Genomic DNA, 17,886 nt, shown 5'->3' on the forward strand with positions numbered 1-17,886 from the left:
GTCCAAGGCATCTACGAACTGATCCCTCAGCAACAGCTTGAGGAGATCGGGTGGTGCATTTCCTAATCCTGTGCCAGCTCTTGCAGGCTCCCCTTTAGCACGGACTCTCGTCCTAAACCTAGCCCTGTAGACTTCGGAATGGCTTTGAGTTCCATACCTGAGTTCTAGAGCAGCTACCAGTGCTCTTTAATTGTGCCTCTCGTCTGCTGACAACTGTCCAAATATTTCCAGTGGTTGTCCATTCAAGCTCGTTGCCAGGTACACTGCTTTTGCTCCTCTGCCCATCCATTCATTTCTGCCAGGAGCTCAAATTGTGCTCCATATGCCTCCCATGGTGCTTTCCCATCGAATTCCTGTGACTTCCTTCGTACTAGATCACTTCTATTGCTGACACTCATGTCTGGGATGTGACTTCTGGCAGGACTGGAGATGTCTGCATTAGGGTTTAACTGCGGGGTCTGGAAGGGGCTTCCTGTTGTCTGAGGCTGATTAGGTCGATGGTTAATATATCTTCCCTGTGTAAAAGATAGTAAATCGTCCTTTAATGTATTTAATTCACTTTGAAATTTACAAATCTTTTCCATTTGTGTATGCTGGTTTTCTCTCAACTGTTGGAAACTTTCTTCTTGTTTATTTTCTTTCTCCTCTAACCACTACTGTAGTCTCTCTTGTTTATTTTGCTGTTCGAGCTGCCACTGCTGTTGTCTCTCTTTTTGTTTCTTTTCTTTTTTCTCCAATAACTGCTGTAATCTCGCTTCTTGTTTCTTTTCTTTTTCCTCCAACAACTGCTTTAATCTCTCTTCTTGTTTCTATTCTCGTTCTTGTTGTTTCTTTTCTCGTTCTTCTTGTTTCTTTTGCTGTTCTTGTATTGCTGCCATCAAATCTGCTAAGCTGTAGTTTGATTTGCCACTTTTCGTTTCCATCTTCTTTTTTTTTCCTTTTCCGTCCCACTCTCTGACACCAATTTGTTACGTCTCTGTTCGTTTGTTAATTTCCTGTATAAATTCTTTCCGAGGAACTTCAGCGATACAAGTCCTTTCTTAATTAAAACTAGTTTATTCTTTCTTGATACAACTTTGTAATACACAGAATTTCTACAGTCACTTTAAACTTAACAATCTTTATAACACACTCTATAAATCACAGTGATTCACACACTTTACTTATGGTGCGTAGTGTTTGCTTGACTCAATTATCTCTATCTTCAATCTATATGCCTATCTTGCTGGCTTTCTTTGCCAGGCTTATATACTAAAACAGAGGGTGTCTAAGAAATACTCGGAGATTCGCGGAGTTCCCCGATAATACCAAAAACTCCAGCACGCATGCTCCCAGTGTCACACGACTTCCGCTGTCATAACATTATTATTTATTTGTGTATACTGCCTAATTGATTAAAATACATCTTTTTTCTATATAAATACAAAATTATATTTTTATTACATTTAAGTTTGTCTTAATTGTGTTATTGAGTCTGGCAGTTTATTGGATAAGGTGTTGCTCTCAGGAGTTAGAAGACTGCAACTTTGAATCCTTGTACCATCAAAAATACTTTCTGTTTCAGCCTTAGGAGGGTAATAATTTAATGGAAAATCCCAGTAAGTGTGGCTTAAGAATAGGTAGTAGTTGCTGCTGAATGGTTGAGTTTCCTGTGTTTGTCAATCCAAAATTAAGGACAGCAGCAGATAGCCCTCATGAACTCTGTAACAAATAAAAACAAGGCTATACTGTGTACAAGCATATAAACATGCAAGTTTTGTTGTATGTAAGACCATTAGTTTAGTTATAAAATGTTTTGTGAACAAAATGTAATATTTTTCTAAAAGTATTTGATATAGCTGAAACTTTTATATTAAGCTTTAAAAAATTGATAATGGCTTTGATAATAAACAGTTAAACTCATTATAAATAATAAACAGCAGAGTAAGGTAAGAGTAAAAAATATTAAAATCAATATGACAAATTGGGAGAAAGCATTATTATCAGAGTATCATATATAATTTTGTCAATTTGGCTGTGGTATAAAACTATTTCTGTCAAAAAGAAGTTAATATATACTTTTCCACCTATTACAGTAACATATAATCATCTTCAAAAAATTTCACCAGCATCTAAAATGAAATAAAATATGTATTTGGTGATTTTAAATTAGAAGTCATGGGGTGGGGTAAAAGTTTAAATGAAATTTAAACATTTTTATATATTATCTGAATTTTATGATTTATTAAAACATATAGCATTTTCAAAAATATGCATAAAAGCAAAATTTATTATTTAGTTTCACAATGTAATAGATGAGAATGATACTATTCGCCAGAACGTAAACAATCAATTAATAAACATATTTCAACATGAAAAGTATGTAATCAGTGAAACAAACTTATGTGGAACAAATTGATACTAATAAGAAATATTATAAATGGAATTTGTGTTAAAGAGTGAACAGTTTTGAAATAATCTTTTACTGTGCTTCCATGACTTCAAAGAACAGTTTATTATATTGAAAACAAATATAGTATAAATGAGGTCAGAATTGGCTAAGAAGAGTTAAGTTAGAAGTTAATGTCCTCTTCAGTTTATTATGAAAGGAATCTTTGATTGCAGAATTCCAACATAGGACCTGATGTAACAAAAACGTGTTACTAACACAATCCTTCTTGTCTTCACCAAGTGAATAAGTGCTTTTGATATATTCCAGCATCAGACAACAATCAGAAAGTTCAGATGTTATTGGAAATCAGTGAAATAAATTAAATATTGAATAAAAGATACCCAGTAGTGTAAATCTAATTAAAAATGGTTTAATATCTATTTCATTTGTGTCGGTTTCACTTCACTTTCTTTGCTGTCAGTTTTTTCTTTTTTTTGCTTTTGCTACAAGAATTTCAATTCAAACTGCTAACAGCTTTTCATATGAATACTACATGTGTGCTGAACATTGTGTTTCTTTCGTGATATATTTCTATTATTGAAGATATAGAACTATTTTTCAATAGGTTAAGATTAAAAAGCTAATTTTTACAGCTTGAACTTAGTTCTTAATTTACTCAATCTCCATCTTTGACTGCCTTACTAAGTTATCTGGCAGTCTGGCAAATAATAATACTGAGCACCACTCACTGGTGGGTTTACAACTTTTGGCATTAGAAATGACATTGACTAAATTTAAGTAATAAAGTTAATCATTCAGCTTTTCTCAAGACAAATAGCTATCTTTAAAGTACTCATGATAGAAAAGCAGTAGTGTTGTTATAGCTGGGGCTATTGTTATATGGTATGAAAATGTTTATGTTGAATGAAGTATTACATCAAATAAGCAACAGTTTGCTTTACACACCTGCTTGATAATCCAATTACTAGATTTAATACACAGAATGAACAATGCCAAAAAGTTAGCTGCTTGTACTAAAACTCTAATTGTAGAACACCTGAGAATCACCATATTCAACCTTTTTCTTAATTAACTAAAAGTTTCTAATTTATATTCACATTCTTTGCCTTAAGCACTTTGAAGGTAGTTTTAGTTCACAGATTACTTTGAAATTGTTTTCCTTTTTTTAAGTCATTTGTCTAATTCTTAATGCTTTGCCAGCCTTTTCTAATTATTTTATTCCTCATACTCTTATTGAGCTGTTCATGTGTTTCTTTACATGTACATTGGAAAATTGTCACACCTGGATTACTTTTATTAAATCAAAGTAAATATAAATGTTTTTTCTGTTGTCAAAATGGTCCATGATAGATACTCATTATGCCTGACTCTCGCATGTTGCTCTTAGTAATTCACAATTCAAAAATAAAAGTGCATTGAATATTAAGTGTCTTATTTTGTCCTTTAAAAAATTGTGAGTTATGAGGAAATTTAATATTTGAAATTGAACTAACTGTGTATGGATAAGATAGTTTTTTGTGTACAAAGTTTGTTGAAATAGCTACAAAACAACTGCAGTTTAAGTTTTATAATCAACTGTATCGTGGAAGTGATGATATTACATTAGTGGTAATGTGTTTATTATCACTAAAGCAAAACTTGTTAGAACAGTAATATGGACAGTTCATCTTTGTTGTAGAGAAAGTATTTGATCTCCAAGCAAAAAGAAAATGTCTCCACTTTTCTTGAAATAACGTAACCTTAGTAATGAATTTGTCTGAAACAAAATCATTCTTAAAGTACTTTTTATGGATATTGGTTATTTGTATAAGTAGAACTTTGTAGTGTTGTCCATATTATAAATTTAATAAAAAATGACATCCATTTTTCATCAAAATACTCTATGACAATGTAAAAAAATCAGTAAGTAAGGTTAATTTTGGTGTCTCAATTGAAACCACATAAAAGCTTTACTTAATTGACCTGAATTAAACAGGTATTGCTTACATATATGATTCTGACTTTCTGTTACATCCTCCTCCATTTGGTAACATCATTAAATGTTCTTTTAATAAACAGAAAACGAGTAAGTATTTTCTATCACATTTCTTGATTTCTAATGAAGAACTAGAAAAATAGAATATCTGGTAAAAGAGTTTGGTGGAAGTATAAGTATTCAAGATTTTGAAAATTAGAAGAAGTACATATTGTTCTATGATATTGGCAGAAGTAGAAATTAAATTTCTTTTCCTTGTAACTTGTGTTTTACCAAAAGTTTGTGATCTAGTATCACAAAATATTGTACCATGATTACATTGGTATCGTACACAAACTCCAACATCTGGACTCAGAGCCACCGTGACTTAGAAATGACAAGTCCTTCAAATGGAACAACACAGAATATAATACATTTATTACTATTAAAAAACGAAAGAAAAACTTAATTGCATTGCAATATGAAAGTCCCTGTAATTCCATAATTGCAGTTATACTGTACATTTAGACCCTAAACTGCATCATTTATTATTTGATAAGCATCATCTTATGTGTTCATTAGACTTAATTGACCAACACTTGGTAATAGAAATCCTGTATTTCTGAGATGAAGTCACAGAGCTGGATTAATGCATGTTTTATATTTAAAGTAGGACTTTTCTGTCCAATTGAAAAAAATGGAAATGGATTACATTACATAAACATTGCATCAAGAGATATAAATAAATTGTTGTCACCGATCACTCAAACACAAAACAAAAAAATATTGTTAATTTAGAAAAGGGAAAAAGGATCTTCAAAAAATTACAGAAACAAGATAGGTAGCTTAAATTTAAGGTTTGAGACATAGTGTTGACATTATTTCCTCAAGATATAACCCCCCTGTTTTGACTCTCCTGAATATTACAGCTTTTAGACAATGAGTTAAAATAGGAATTTGTATCTTGAGTAAATAATGTCAACAATATGTCTCACACATAAAGCTTGTTTGTTTACTTTTTTTGTGATTGCATTTTCACTTTAAGCTATCTATCTTATTTCTGTAATTTTTTTGAAGATCCCTATTCCCTCTTTTTAAATTAACAATTTTAAGGATTTTATTTCTTTATACCTCATGGACATAAATCTGTATAATAGCAATACTGTTCTATTTAAAAGAACTTAGTTTAATGAAATATGTAGTTGGTGTATAATGTGGTCTTGGGAAAACTGATAACTTTGGATTGGCTTCATGCAGATTGGATGGCTATTGCTCCTGATGTCATTGCCATAATGTTATCATTGATAGTTGTACTGCATGTATGATCACAACAACTCATGGTGATCAACATATTGCATGTAATGTATATACTTGTAAAATATATATAGCTACTATATTTATACCCTGTAGTTATATAGGGAGTGTAAATATTGGATTGGAGGAATTTCTGAACTATACTGTAATGGTACATGAACATGAATTGCATGTTAGCCAGTATTTATATACACACATGCAGGCTTTATAGTTTTTTAAGATGTAAAGCTGTATATGTAGATAGCCATATGATTTTTTTAAAGTTTTATAGATACGTGCATATATATTCAATGTAAGTATAAGACAGTGTGCCATAATATAATAGGATGTGTATACAAATAAGCATTTATAATATTTCTTATACCTGTTATATTTCTCCCTTTCTCTTCCTCCTGCTCCACCTCTCTGTAATTAAGATAGTAATTAAGGCTGGTCACAGTTTTGCTGCAGTTGGCCAGATTTCCTCTTAGAGTGACATTCTGCACACTCTACTAGGTCAGAAACATGTTAATTTAAATATACTTTTGATCTATTACAGGAATACTTAGTCCATAGACAGGAAAACTGTGTTGTGGTGGAAGCTGTTATACAGAACTTACCTGCTGCTATTGCTGGAATCAAAAAGGTAAAAGTATATATATATATATTTATGTGTGTGTGCAGATGTAATTTGTATTAAGGGATGGCTATTCTGTGCTTTCGGTTTCTGAACAAACAGTGACCGCTTTTATGAAAAATTTAGGTTAGAAATTCAAAACTTAGTATTATAAGGTAGTCTTTTGATATAATGAAGTCTTTCTTTTGCTTGCTTCCAAGTATAGCTTATAACATTTTCAATAATTTTTTAATACACATAATACTACAAAATATCTAGGATAGTATTTGACAACCTAAGCTGATTATCAGGTCATGTGTACAGTGCTCTAGAGCTACAAGACCCCATTTACCAGACAAAAAACAAAGATATTAAAAATGTGCTCTGCGTGTTACATATTAAATGTGGAATAACTCTACTTAAAATTTCATAAAATGAAGTATACAAAATCTAATTAAAATTTTCTCCTAATAAACATAGCATTAAATCTTGTAAATCACTTCTGTTATAATAATTTTCTTTTAAGATGGTTATTAAGACCACACTTGTTGGAAGTGCAATAAGGTAATGTAAAATGTGCTGATTAGGAAAAAAATATACTGCATCTAACTTTATTGAACTGTTGGTATGAAGCATAGCACTATTTTCGTAGATCTAGCAGTTTATATTTTATCATCTGTAATATCTATGTTATAAATTTACAGCTGTTTATCTCCTCTTCACAATTTCTGAAATTAAGTGTGCTCTTTTTTTTTGTTCTTTCTATTAAACTTGATTCAAGCATGGTATTTGAACTAAGTGCTCAAGACTTAATATGTTATCAGACCTTCTGCAAGCACTGACTGGGCAGTCTATCTCAGCCCACTTCTCACAGGAAAAGGCTTACAATTATATGCAAGCATGACGTCAGAAGTGGCCTTCCTGAAAAGCTATGAACTTACTGAAGAAGCTATTTGTCAGAAGTTCAGAGAAGTAAAACCTGACACTAAAGAAACTATATTTCAGTTTGTCACATGTCTACAACGATTCTTCACAAGATGGACTGACATGACCAAGTGTGAAAATAGCTTTGAGGGACTGACAGATCTAATATGTGAACAGTTCATTATCATGTGCTCAACTGACATGTCACTTTTCCTAAAAGAGAGAGTGCCAAAAGATGTGGATGAGATGATCAAGTTGTCAGAACAATATATGGAAGCCCTTGGAGAGAATGTAACTGGCAAGTCCAAGAATAACCAGTTAAAAGTTGAAACCAATGGTGGCTGACCAGAAGCAGGAGTCCACCAAAGGTGACAGGAGATTAACAGACAAATGGGAGAAGAGATGCTATATTTGTAGTAAAATAGGGCATATTGCAAATGAGTGCAAATCTGGCACCAACAAAGAACAGCAGATATCTCAACATAAAGCAATTGGAGCTACCTACAAATATGGGGCCGAGAATAAACAAGAAAAGAGTGACTTTCACCAGGGATGCTACTGCCAGAAGAAAGAGAATAAAAACGACATATCAGATTCACTACAAGAAGGAAGTGCTATTTCCATAATTAATCAGTGCATGACTGATGGTTAGCTCTAGTTAACAAATGAATCAACAGTGCCAATAGTGTTTGGAGCATGTGACAGACATTGAGAGTTGACAACAAATCACAACATGCTAGTAGGTGAAGGCTATGTTGAGAACAAGAAAGTGAAGGTACTACGAGATACTTGATGCAGCAGTGAGAACCAGTCTAGTAACTGATGATCAAATAATGGGTAAGGTATGCCTCCGTGTGCTAATTGATGGGACAGTGAGAAAGTTTCACATAGCAAGAATCAAGGTGGACACTACATGCTATGTGAAAGACCTTGAGGCCATGTGTATGAAGGCACCCATCTATGATTTGGTAATTGGAATTATACCAGAGACTAGACGTTTGGAGGAACCCGACAGAAAGAAGATGGATGAAGCACCTGCAGTCACCACTAGAGCTCAAGAAAAGAAGAGCAAGCAAGACATTGAGTCCCCATCCATGTATGAAAAGGCAACATCCTGAATGTATGTCTGCAGGAACTGAAGGAAACCCAGAAGAAAGACCCTTCAGTGCAGAATCTTTCAGACAATGCTTGGGAGAAAGTAAAGCACAAGACAAAAGAGAGAAGGATTTACAGAATAGAGGATTGGAAAGGAGAGATGTACTGGATCTATCAAGGTAGTTATACTGGGGAAGTCAAACAGATCATAGTACCAGCAGAATTCTGGACTCAAGTGATGAAGCTGTCCCACAAATTGATTGTAGGAGGACGCCTAGGAGCAAAGAAGACAGCAGAAAGAATCTCCATCAACTTCCATTGTCTGGAGGTCATCAGAGAGGTGAGCATGTGACATCTACCAAAGGATAATATATAGATGGAAAGTAGCCAAGGCGCTGCTGGGTGAAATGCCTCTCATAGAAGAGCCATTCAGCAGAGTAACTGTGGACTTGATTGGACCACTAACACCTGTTTCTCTTAACGGCAACCGGTATGTTCTGACAGTAGTTGACTATGTGACATGTTATCCAAAAGCCATAACACTGCCATAAATAGAGATGGAGAGAGAAGTAGAAGCTCTCCTGGAAGTGTTCTGCAGAGTAGGCTTTCCAAAAGAAGTTTTAAGTGACATATGGACCAAGTTTATCTCAGAACTGATGCAAGTGGTGTGCAAACTCATAGGTACTAGGCAGCTCTTTACCACCTCATACAACCCTAGACATAAGAGACTTTCCGAAAGAGTTAACCCTTTTTTCGACGGGTCACAGGTGAAAGGCTATGTCATCTCGTTTGTTGACTCACATTCAAAATTTTATTGAACTACTATTTCATGAACTTATGTTGGTATCAAACTGTAGATTATAATTGAAATCTAAAAGTAAATATTAAAAACAGATAAACATCGATTTTTGTGTGTCATGTGGTATTTTGAATGCAGCACTGGTTCAAATTAGATGTTTGTGAAGTCAAAATACTAAGTCTGTAGTTTCATACTTAGTGGTTTTCTCAGCCTTTCTGACATTCCTTCTTCCATTTCTTTCTTTTGAATGAAGATTTCAATAAGGTAGGTTGTGTCTTTAGTCTGCTTGAAATTTCATATATTTTTTTTAGACCCAAATAACGCTTAGTTACTAAGCTTGATAAATTATTGTAGAATTCTATGGTATTGATGTAGTAATTTATGATTTTTTAGTTATTCAAATATATATATAAGTCAGAAGCACTTCTGTGACAAGAAGGCCAAGGGTTGACATTTCAAAGTTGGACAAGAAGGTCTTAGTTCTGCTACACACAGACAACAATAAACTTACCCTGCAGTGGAAAGAACCTTTTGAAGTGCAAAACATTATCAACAGAAGGTACTATAAGGTGAAAGTGGAAGAGAAGACAAAGATGTACCATGCTAATCTGTTGAATAGGTACTCTGAGAGGGAAGAAGACCTTACAGATGCAGCTACTGAGGTACATAAAGGCATGGCAGGTATGGCTGTCACAAGTGCAGAACCAGAAGATGGTGAGTTTGTTATAGAAGAGGAAGACCTACTAGACTTAATACCACCAGATGGAGATGAGACATACAAAGCCATCAACATCAGTGAAGAACTGACTGGCAAGGAGAAGAAAGAACTATGTGACCTACTGTGCCAGTACGCAGATGTCTTCACAAATAGACCAGGCAAGACAGACCTTCTGCAACACAAGATTGAGACCACAACCAGGGATCCTGTCAAAGTGAAACCCTACTAGATGCCCTATGAGAAGAGAGATAAACAATGGAACTGCAAATGTTCGTGCAGACTATATGAGGAGACTTAGTATATGAACTGACAAGTAGTTTTTGTATATAATGTTGTAAATAATTTTCTTGAAGTGGCGCTTATTGTTGGATATACAATACTGTTTAGTTTAAGAGTTATTATTTAGTGTTTTAACATTTAATGATCAGTTAGTTTTCATAACAACTGTGAAGAGTTAATTTTAAAAGCATAATTATGGCAAATTTCATTATGTAATTGTATGAGTTATATGGTGGGAATACAGTTTGATTGTTGTAATATTGTTGACATCATTTTACTCATAGCTACTGAGTTTTGTTTTCTCATTATTTGAATATTGTTTTCATTATAGGGCTAGGTATTTCTAGATTTTTCTGTCGTGTGTTATAAATACATGCAGATACAGAGTGCAAAAAAGAACGTAAAAGGCAGTTAGTGAAAGTAAGACAAAGTTATTGAGAGATATAGATCTAGACTGTGTTTGTAAGTTTAGTCATAAAGAGTGTATAGTGGCAACATTCAAGGTGCTATAATCCCAGATTGTATTGTAATAAAGAGAGTTGAGAAGAAGAATTGAACCACCCTGTGTGGACTTTGAAGAAAAGAGACAATTATTTAAAGTTCTGGATTGAACTGTGGTAAACAATAGTGTAAAAAAATTTTTTTGTACGTACATTTGACTTGTTTTGAATATATATATTATTGTAATACAAGTGAATTGTTTGTTGTCTATTTATTATTGAAATTTATTGCCAATAAGTTGCAGACACCTACTGTAAAGAATTCATCCCCATAAAACTGACATTAATTTATCATACATTGTAACATAAAAATTGCAGCTCAAGATATCTTAACAATCTAGCTTCGGTTGATCTAAGTATTGAAATTACTACACTACAGATATACCCAGGGAGCCAAACTCACAATTTTTCACGAAAATAGATACTGGCTGCTGTAACAGGTTGTAGGGTATAAATGTAATCTTTGGTTATCCAGGAAAAATATATATTTGCACAATCTTACTAACAAGCTATTGTAAGTTGGATATTGGACTTAGAATGAGTGACCCTACAACACATGAAAATGTTAAGTAAAATGTTGTTAATGTTTTATCATCACTTGTTCATTTTCATTTCTGTAATAAAACAAAGCAAATTTTAATTATGTTATTAGATTTTTGCAATATGACTTTATAAAACCTTCTGATTGCAAGAAACACTACTTTTATTGAGTTTCTAAGCCTCAGTTTCAGAAATTGTCAGAACGTTCAAAGATGTTGTTCAAGAAAAGGGTAACTAAGAATGTAGTGCTTTAGTTTGATATTTGAAATGATTGCAGACTGTTTCAAACAAACTTTTCTCAGTGATTTGCCAATTGGCACAATCATAATTCACTTCTTTTATATTCATTACAAGACTCCAAAACAATTGAGAGACAGCAAAGGGTAGGAGAATCTAGACCATTAAAAGTGTCTAAAGTGACTGATCAGTACAAAGCTCTTGATCCAACTGATTTCTTTGCAAATCTTGCCAACATTATCTATGTAACAAGTGGAGCAAAGATGAAATAGAGGTTTCAACTCTGAGCTTTATCCATATCTCCTTAGATGGAGGATTTGAAGATGAAATCAAATTTGTACATCTGACAGGGGGTACTGTAACTTCTGTTGCAGAGTTAAAATCAACTCAAGAGGAAGCAGACAGAAAGAAGTGGCTCAATGTGTCATAGTACATGCTAATGATACTGCTGTGATAGTACTTTGCATTTACTATGCAGCTACACTGATGAAGGATTTTCCACAATTATGGGTACGGACTGGACTTGACAATTATTTGCCAATTCATGAAATTGCAAGGTCTGTAGGATAAGCTCAGTGTCAATCGCTACCGTTAATCCACAGTCTCAGGTGAAGGGATACTACCAGCTATCCATATTTTACCAGTATGAAGGGCTGATTGGTAGCCAGTAAGAAGATCAACATTGATGCTCTTGAAGATTTTGCAGAAACTCATGACTCATCTCTCACTGGTGAGGTTTTCAATCAGGCAAGGAACTTATTGATTGTTGTGTACACAAAAAATGTAGAAATGGCTGGGTCTAGTCTAGCAAACATTAGAGCCAATAAATATCTGAACAACAAGACTATGTTACTGATGCTGCTGCCATTTGCTGAGGATACCTTCATGCAACACCTAAAGAGATCTGCACACATAGCAAAGCCTGTAATTCCCTTACTCGATGAGCATGGATGGACTGTGAATGGAGTTCCGCTTTTACACTGTGGCCATACGATATGTCAAAGTCAGTCTCATATGGCTGCAAAAAGTGTTGCAGTAGTAACTGCTCCCATGCCAAGAAACAAGTACCATGTTAAAATCATAAATAATATTCAACGTTAAACTGGTACACAATTAAAAACATTTTATTTAGCCCTACCTATGGCCTTCAAAAAGTTGATGACTCTACATGTTTCAACATTACAACATGGATATAAAACAACAAAGTTCTGAGATAAATTATCATCTACCTCAGATGCAAAAGTCCTTTAATTTTTGCTGTTTGATAGTTATTTTTAAGTATTTAATTTAATGCTTCTTTTATTTAGACACTTAGATCTGTAAATTATTTCTGAAATCTCTTAAACTTAACATATCTGAGGATGACGTTGATAATTGATCTCTGAACTTTGTTGTTTTATATCCATGTTTAACATATGTATTTATAATTATGTGTCTACTTTTGAGATTTACATGTAAGTTTATCCAGATGAGCATTTTTTTTGTAAGGATAAGCTATAAAAGCAGTAGCTTGGAATACTATATATAGTATTTATTCTCATGTAGTAAGCAATATTCCATTGGACTGAATGTAGTTATCTCTGAGTTTATTGCAATATGTCAAGTCAGTATTTCAAACTATTGTTTTCAGTGTAAGATTGAATATGTTTTGCTGTTCAGTAAAGATGTTTTCCCAGTACCATGTAATAATCAGCCTTATCTTGGATAGTTCCCCTAGGCATAGTAACTTTAAGATTTTGAGTTTATATAATATTATTGCATCATTGAGGTCATGTGACTAGTGTCACGCCACGTTTTCTAGAAATATCCTGCTCCTTCAAGAGTGTGTTAGTCTTGTATATTTATAAGATGGTCACAATGTGACAAAAATAGTGTAGTGAGTAATTGAACTGCAGTGAGAGCGTATTGTTCAAGTTGAACACGTTCGTTGTTATAGCGCGACTGTTGAAATTAAGTGTATCGTAAAGTTGTATTCGGAAAGAATAAACCAGTTTTATTTAAGAAAGGACTTGTGTCGCTAAAGTTTCATCGGAACAAATTTACGGAAAATTAAGTAACGACTGGACGCGTAACAATATCAATGTGTTAAAATGCACTTTCGATTAATATTTTTACTAAACATATTGCATGATATCAGTCTAGTAAAGGTCCTTTGATCAAAAAGATCTGAGAATATAGTTCATGTTAAATTTTAAGGTTAAGAAACACATCTGTGAGAATTTGACATTCTCATGTATATCATCTGTATATGTCCAAGATAGGGTGTCAGAGCGGTAAAACTTACCGTCATAGACCATATACCAGGTTGTGCACCTAGAAAATACTCTTGGGTAGTAGTAGAAATAAAATAGCATTCACAACCTTTTACAGCAGATCATGTCTGCTCAACACCTGTGGCTCTGTGTATATAGGTAATATATACTAATAGGATAAAGTGGTTAATAGTGATAACAGCATGTATTTGTATGGTTTTTGTTGCACAATTCTTCAAATATTTTTTAAAATATAATGTTAACCATTGGGCTAATAAAAAAAACTTCAACTGATTCAACTCTTCATGGTAACATCTGTAAAAGAAGTTATTAATTACATCATATGCTTTATAATGTATAAACAAAAAGTAAAATTCCATTGGATGTGATACAGAAAATGTTGACTGGACACAGGAGCAGCTTCTGATGAGAAGAGGATACATCATTATTTGAATGCTTTTGCTTGCAATCTCATGAATTATCAGTGTAGCCACATGTAATTATGAAAACATTTAAAGGACAAAGTCAGTAATAATTACCTTCTTTTACCTTTAGTTGATAATTCCCATTGTTAAAGGGTAAAACACTGCTGTTGAGTGACTGTTGTCATTATTACTTATAACAGATGTTAATTTACCATTTGGAGATTAACTGTGGATCAAAAAACAAATTGTGTTTATTTAGGTAGTTTATATGTATCACTTATATTTAGCTAGTATTATGTATACAATTTTATATGCAGTAAAAGTCTAAGCCAGTTACAACAGAAAACTTAAAAAAAAGGTTTCATAAATTACTAGTACATAACTTCTTTCTGTTTGGAGTACTCCTCTTTCTCCTTTGTATTTTTTTCCAGTTATTTGTTTTTATCTATCTTTACACTACTCCTTTACACTATCTATGGCCTTCACCTTCTCAATGAGGCTCTTCTTTACAACCTAAACAGTATTAGTGGAGACACCTATTCTTTTTTGATTCTTCACCTTCTCAATGAGGCTCTTCTTTACAACCTAAACAGTATTAGTGGAGACACCTATTCTTTTTTGATTCTCATTTTGATTTCCATTTCTTCCTTTCTTGTCCCTTTTTTGACCATATTTTACTTTTTAATATCGTCAATTGAGTGTCTGCATTCCTTCCTTTAATATCTGGGACCTTCATCTTACCCATTTCCTTACAGACTTGGTCTTTGGGTTTTTTCCTGACTCCTTGAAACTCCAAGATTTTGCTGCTCATCTGCAATTTTCTATTGTTTCCTGTGGACACAGCAGATAGCCCGATGTGGCTTTGTTATAAGAAAAACACATGCTTTTCTTTCCTTAATTTTCTGACTCACTGGTTCATGGGTACCTCTGCCATCCGTTGTTGGGAGTCACCTCAAGCTACCCTTTTCCTGCTTTTATTCTCTCCCTTCTGATTGGTGCAGATAGCCCTGGTGTTTTGTGCCACTAAACCCTATCAGTTAAACAAATCTTCTGTTTGTTGTCCTCCCTCCCACACAGCTAGTGACTACTCTTCTTTGGAACTGATCCTGAGCTATGGTCCTGTTTGTGCCAACCTCTCCCATTTACTATCCTGTTTACTTCCTTTCCCAGTGACTCTGGGATTCTGCACATTCTTTCCCACCATTTTGTTCTGCTCTTTCTAATTCCACCTCTTTTTTTCTCATTGTCCTTTTCCCACCTGTCTTCTGCATCAATAAAACCCATCTCCAACTAGAGGCTTTTTGTCCAATCTTTTTGTGATCCTCATGAAGTCAAGGGATTGGTGCCCTCTCATCAAGCTTGTTATCTCTGAATCACTTTCCAATTGCTCTTTTATTCTAGGTGGATTCTCAGTCTGCCTTGGGCCTTCTTTCCTGGGCTGTTTTTAACCAAGGTAGATATTTCAAATGCTTTCCTTTATAAACCCTTTGGTCCTGTGTCCCATCATTCCTCTCATTTTAGTTTCAATTATTGTGCTTTTCAGTTCTTAGCTCTTCTTTTCAGCCTAGCTCCAGCCCCTAATTTTTCCACTGGACATACATTCTTTTATTTGGCACATGTATCTTCTCAGATTAATTTTCATTATTATATGGTTGTTTGGCTTCTCTTGGCTCTGTATTGATAGGAATAGGCGATTGCTACTTCTGCCCATTTTCCTTTCACAAGATCTCTTGCTTGGTCTGGTCAGACTAAGTCAGTTTCTTGTTCACTTGGAGGTTTTCCTCAACTTCCTGGAGAGTTTGGTATCCATGGTACTTCTCTCTCACATTTGGGGACTTTTGCTTCTTTAGAAGCCCTGATTCCTCTCAGTCATGCACACATGAATTCTCTTTTCTGCCTCTGTGTCTCTACCTTCAAATCTACATCCTCTGTCATTGGAGCTCAATTGCTCCAACCTATCCCCCCTTCAGCCTTATTTACATCTTTCCACCTATGCCTCTTTCTGTTTGGGGTGATTCTCACCACCAACACTCTTTCTGTGAAGTCTTAGTATCCAGATTAGTTAGTGCTAGATTAAGGCATAAGCTAACTAAGCTACAGCTTAGGGACCCACTGTATACTGACTCCATTCCAATTTTTTCATTGTATAGGGCGTTTTAAACTTGTCATAGCTTAGGGCTTCAGAATGTTACAATTCAGCACTGAGATGAGCATTCTCTGCATATCAACTTCCTGGAGGTGACTATGGCTTATCAGCCTAGCCCCTTTTCCTTGTTCATGGTTGTCTAGTCATATTGTGATGAGTCACTCAGACACCAGAGAGGCACTCACTCTCAGGACCTGTGCTTTCTTGCTCTGAACTTCCTATGTTGGGCCTACAGTTTTTTTATTCACTTTATGACATGCCATGTTCCTGAGGTATGTATCTGATGGCAGGTTGCTTATCTCACCTTGATGGGATCCATCCCATCCTTTGATCTTCTGGTGGAATTATTTCCATTTTGCAACCTATCAGACAAAAGCTTTTTCAATTTCCACTTTGGAAGTCTCTCCTCAGCCAACCTTAGCCATCCATTTTTCAGAAAAGATTGTCACTCCTTTGTCTTCATACTGTAGGACTTACACACAGTGCAATTCATTTTGTCATTTTACTTACATCAAGTTGTATATTCTACTTGCAAAATGTTAACATTACACATGTATTTTGAACCATGAGACTTACATCTTAAAAGAGGTCATTTCTGTGGCAACAAGGTTTGAAATGGTATCTTTTACCGAGGTGGTTACAGTAAAGGAATAAGTTTGCTGTGGCCTCATCTCGACAAGAATGACCTATGGAAATCTTGTCATTTGGAAAGTTTATTTTCAACCCAAGGCTCACCTGCCCTGTGCACCTCTCAAGGTCCTGTGAATGTCCAGGGCTTCTGGGGGCTCCAATAATAAATTTGGCACAACAGTAGTAGGTATTATTCCCAGACAGTATTATGGGTAGGCATAAATAAATGTATTCTTCATTTGTGAACTGGTAGGACATTATTTCTGAAGTTCATTTCTATCTTATTGGCAGGTGAGATAGAACATGCAGTTTTGCCCAACTCCACAACATTTTGTAGTTTAGCTTGTGTCCAAAAGTATATTTATTATTTCAGCTCTTGCAGGGTGTGGCAGAGCTTGATTAAAGTTGGTTAAGATATACAGAAGTGAGATTGAGTTTTTGACTGATATAAGTGTTGCCAGAACACCGATCATTCTTGCAGTATATCAGGCACTTTGAGTTGAAGCCACTAACTTGGTTATTTGATACAAACCTCATTCTTACTAATTTTTGCAGGCTGAACAACCATTGCACAGGCTTCCTAAGAGCATTTGAGAAATAGCAAATGTTAAAGACTGTCATGATATAAAAGACTGTTTAGTTTAGATATTATTAATTAATATATTTTGTGAGTGAATATTTTGTTATTGTTTAGTTTTTGGTATAATAAGAGTTAAAAGCTGACAATTGTAGGAAGTTATGTTTATAAGTCATTGATGTTGAGACTATAGAACGTCACATGCAATACATTGATGTTGAAAATATAGAGATTTTAGAACGTGATCAGACGATTAATTGATAAAGATAAAAATAGTGTGAGATGAGCAGAAACAGTAGACAGACAATAGCAGAAGAGAGTAAAGTTAGGGGCAAAGAAAAGTTTGGCGTCAAGTTAACTACCACAGAAGTGATAGGCCTAATGTTTAATATGTTAGAGTAAGACCAACAGTAGAAAAGGAGATAAGAAGAATATTTTATTCCATCAAAGCGTGGTTCTAAAGTAATTGAATCAGCATGAGTACACTTTGACAGAAGGAACATAGGATA

At 34.3% G+C, this 17,886-nt stretch overlaps 1 protein-coding gene across 1 annotated transcript in view; it reads left to right on the forward strand.

Moving 5' to 3' along the window:
* LOC106466243 (PDZ domain-containing protein 8-like) overlaps positions 1-17,886 on the forward strand; it is a gene marked incomplete at its 3' end in the record, with an annotated part of 176,655 nt that overhangs the window by 131,704 nt on the left and 27,065 nt on the right. The window contains exon 9 of the mRNA XM_022394222.1: positions 6,199-6,285. Within this exon, the coding sequence (XP_022249930.1) occupies positions 6,199-6,285 (87 nt within the window). The remainder of the gene's footprint in view (positions 1-6,198; positions 6,286-17,886) is intronic.

Source organism: Limulus polyphemus, unplaced genomic scaffold (genome assembly GCF_000517525.1).
Source record: "Limulus polyphemus unplaced genomic scaffold, Limulus_polyphemus-2.1.2 Scaffold2203, whole genome shotgun sequence".
NCBI classification, from domain to species: domain Eukaryota; kingdom Metazoa; phylum Arthropoda; class Merostomata; order Xiphosura; family Limulidae; genus Limulus; species Limulus polyphemus.